Source organism: Setaria viridis, chromosome 8 (genome assembly GCF_005286985.2).
Source record: "Setaria viridis chromosome 8, Setaria_viridis_v4.0, whole genome shotgun sequence".
NCBI lineage: Eukaryota > Viridiplantae > Streptophyta > Magnoliopsida > Poales > Poaceae > Setaria > Setaria viridis.
The window spans coordinates 2,290,892-2,293,771 of NC_048270.2; the positions used below are offsets into that span (position 1 = coordinate 2,290,892).

Here is a 2,880-nt window from a genome sequence, read left to right on the forward strand (position 1 = left end):
CATAATGTATGCATTATCTTAGGAATCGGGTGTCATTTTGCAGCACGTTTTAGTTCCTCTTTGCTGATCCAACGGGATGGATCACTAATTGTATTCTTGTTCATAGTATATGACTATTCTTCGACTTGACAGTGTGAAAGAGAATATAGTGCACTTGAGATCACCTAAAAATTCAGCACCATCTGATTAGCAACAAGCATCACATTTACTGACTACTGAGAAAAGGAGACAAATGCAGGAACCCATCGTTTTCACCTCATTATCTCTGCAACAGCAAGCCCTGTTCTGCAATACCGTCTATGCACTATGCAGTTCACTTGTCAGTGGTCTGAAGACAAATCTGTATGGGCATACACAAAGAGACAATCGACACCAGACCCTGCAGGTTCGCAGTTGCTTCTAGTGTGCAAGCTGAAACTGTAGTGTGGACCCTACGTTGGATCTGGCAATGAAATTAGCAGGGGCCGCGAGCAGAAATAACACAGGGACCATTGTTTTCCCTGTCCATGTACAGTTTCCTTGGTTATACGATCAATCTGGTGAGCCAATTGTGGCTACTGCACTGATTTTTCGTCAGGATTTCATTGTGGTCTGAAACTCTGAATCTGCTGCTCCAAGAAATATGAATGAAAATCTCTGCAGCTGAAGGTAACTAATGTAGGCTTAATCCTAGATGATTTGAAATAATGTAGGATGAAAACAGAGGTCCAGAAAGAAAAAAAAGAACTGAATCACGGGATGGAATATGCAAGCCGCAAGGTCCGTATGCAAAATTCTGAAGATGAAAGGCCAGTGGACTCATCAAACAGTGGTGATAACATTATGGATTTCGCAGTTAGCTTTCTGTTGCAGCATCAGAAAAGGAACAAAGCACACATTAAATGGATCACTGGCCGGTGGAACTTCTGAATGGAACTTTCGATTCAACTTGCTATTTCACTCCCTCTACTTTTGTCTATGTACACTTCATCTCCTTTTTCCTGAAAAAACTCTACCTAATCTCTATCTTTTTTCTTTTTCTGAAACCACGAATCTCTATTTTCTAACTCTCCTAATCCTCACTGGGAGCCCGCCACTGATGGACGCGGTGAGCCCCGACACGAACTTTGGCGCGCAGGCGCCGCTGCCACTCTCCCCGACGACCTCGACGTCGAACCCTCTCACCACCGCCACGGCGACCGCCTTCATCTCGGTGATGGCAAGCTCCTTGCCGAGGCACACACGGAGGCCCGCCTGGAACACCGGGTACTTGTACAGGCTCTCCGGCACGAAGGACCCTCCAGCGCCGGTGAGCCACCGGTCTGGCCGGAACACGCCGTGGTCGGCCCCCCAGATACGCGGCATGCGGCCCATGGAGTAGGGGTGGTACATGACGCGCGCGCCGCCGGACACGTAGGTGCCGTCGGGGAGCACGTCGGCGGCGGCGCAGAACTTGGAGTCGAACTGCACCGGCGGGAACAGGCGCATGTTCTCGTACAGCACGGCGTGGGTGTAGTGCAGGCTCTTGAGGTGCTCGTAGGTCACCGGCGTCGAGTCGTCGCCACCGGCCTCGGCGCGCATGGCGGCGGCCACAGCGGGGTTCTTGGATAGGAGCATGAAGAGCGTGGTGAGCGCGGAGGACACCGTGTCGCGCCCGGCGAGGAGGAAGCTGACCACGATGTCACGGAGGTACTTGTCGTCCACGGCGTGCGCGTCGCCGGCCGAGGCCATGAACCGGGACAGGAGATCATGGCTGTTGGCGAAGCCCAGCTTCCGGCGCTCCCGGATCATCGCCGCCGCGAGCTCGTTGACGAGCTTGATGGCCTTCTTGAGCTCCCTCTCGGACCCGACGTTGAGCATGCGCTTCACCTTCCACAGCAGCGGCGACGCCGCCGCGCCGCGCATGGCGCAGAGCCGCGTCGCGGCGTCGAACGCGTTGGCGAGCTTGGACACGGGCATTTCCCGCTCGAGGCAGCCCGGGTCGAGGCCGAAGGAGATCTTGCAGATGGTGTCGAAGGCGAAGCGCCGGAACACGTCCTGCAGGTCGACGACGGCGCCGCTGTCGGCGGCGTCGGTGAGGACTGGCATGAGGCGGGCCTCCACCTCCTGGGCGATGATCTTGTAGGCGTAGGAGCGGACGGCGACGCTGCCGAGCTCGAGGCTGGCCATCTTGCGCTGGTGGCGCCAGGCGTGGCCGTCGACGTTGAAGATGCCGCCGCCGAGGAGGTCGCCAAGGAGCGCGGCGAAGGTCTTGCCCTTGGGGAAGTTGTCGAAGTTGGTCTTGAGCATGTACTCGACGTTGGCCGGGTTGGCGGTGACGGTGCAGCCGAGGACGTGGACGTGGATGGTGCCGGTGGCCGACTCCCGGAGCTGGTGGGCGTACCAGTCGCCGAGGTTGGTGAAGTCTCTCGCCCACGACCCGGTGAGGTAGGCTCGGCAGACATGGCAGCTGCACCATGGCCACCGGCGCACGAGCAGGAGCACCATGGCCAGCGCCACCAAGCAGAGGGAGAAGGCTGAGAAGGCCATGCCCGCGCACTGCGCTGCCCATGGCAAGTCCATGGCTCTTGTTTCTAGCTAGAATTAGCTAGCGGAACAGGCCTGGATCAGCAGATCGGCAGGAGCGAGAGAGAAAGGAGAGGAAAATGTGAGTTTGTGCGGCGGAAGACCCAGGAGGCTTTGTCTATATATAACGTGGGTGGACCGGGAATTCAGCACATGCCGCACGTGCGCTTTGGCTTTAAGAAACGTTTGTCTAAACCTTTTCCCTTTCCCGCGTAGTACACACAGCTCATGTCCCCGTCATTGCGCAACAGCTGATGACAGTTGGGTCCACATCGCCAAGGAGAGGGCAGGGGGGGGGGGGGGGGGGGGGGGGGGAAGGAGAGGAGCTTGCCACCC

The 2,880-nt window shown here is 56.8% G+C and overlaps 1 protein-coding gene across 1 annotated transcript; it reads right to left on the reverse strand.

Moving 5' to 3' along the window:
- Positions 1-890: 890 nt before the first annotated feature.
- Positions 891-2,655, reverse strand: LOC117866620 (cytochrome P450 94C1). Its single transcript, XM_034750876.2, has one exon. It carries the CDS (start codon positions 2,539-2,541, stop codon positions 1,036-1,038), a length of 1,506 nt encoding a protein of 501 aa, XP_034606767.1. The 5' UTR covers positions 2,542-2,655; the 3' UTR covers positions 891-1,035.
- Between the last annotated feature and the right edge of the window lie 225 nt (positions 2,656-2,880).

Excerpts from the sequence above, each read along its gene's own strand:
- LOC117866620 (XM_034750876.2), bottom strand. The coding sequence starts at position 2,541 with ATGGACTTGCCATGGGCAGCGCAGTGCGCGGGCATGGCCTTCTCAGCC.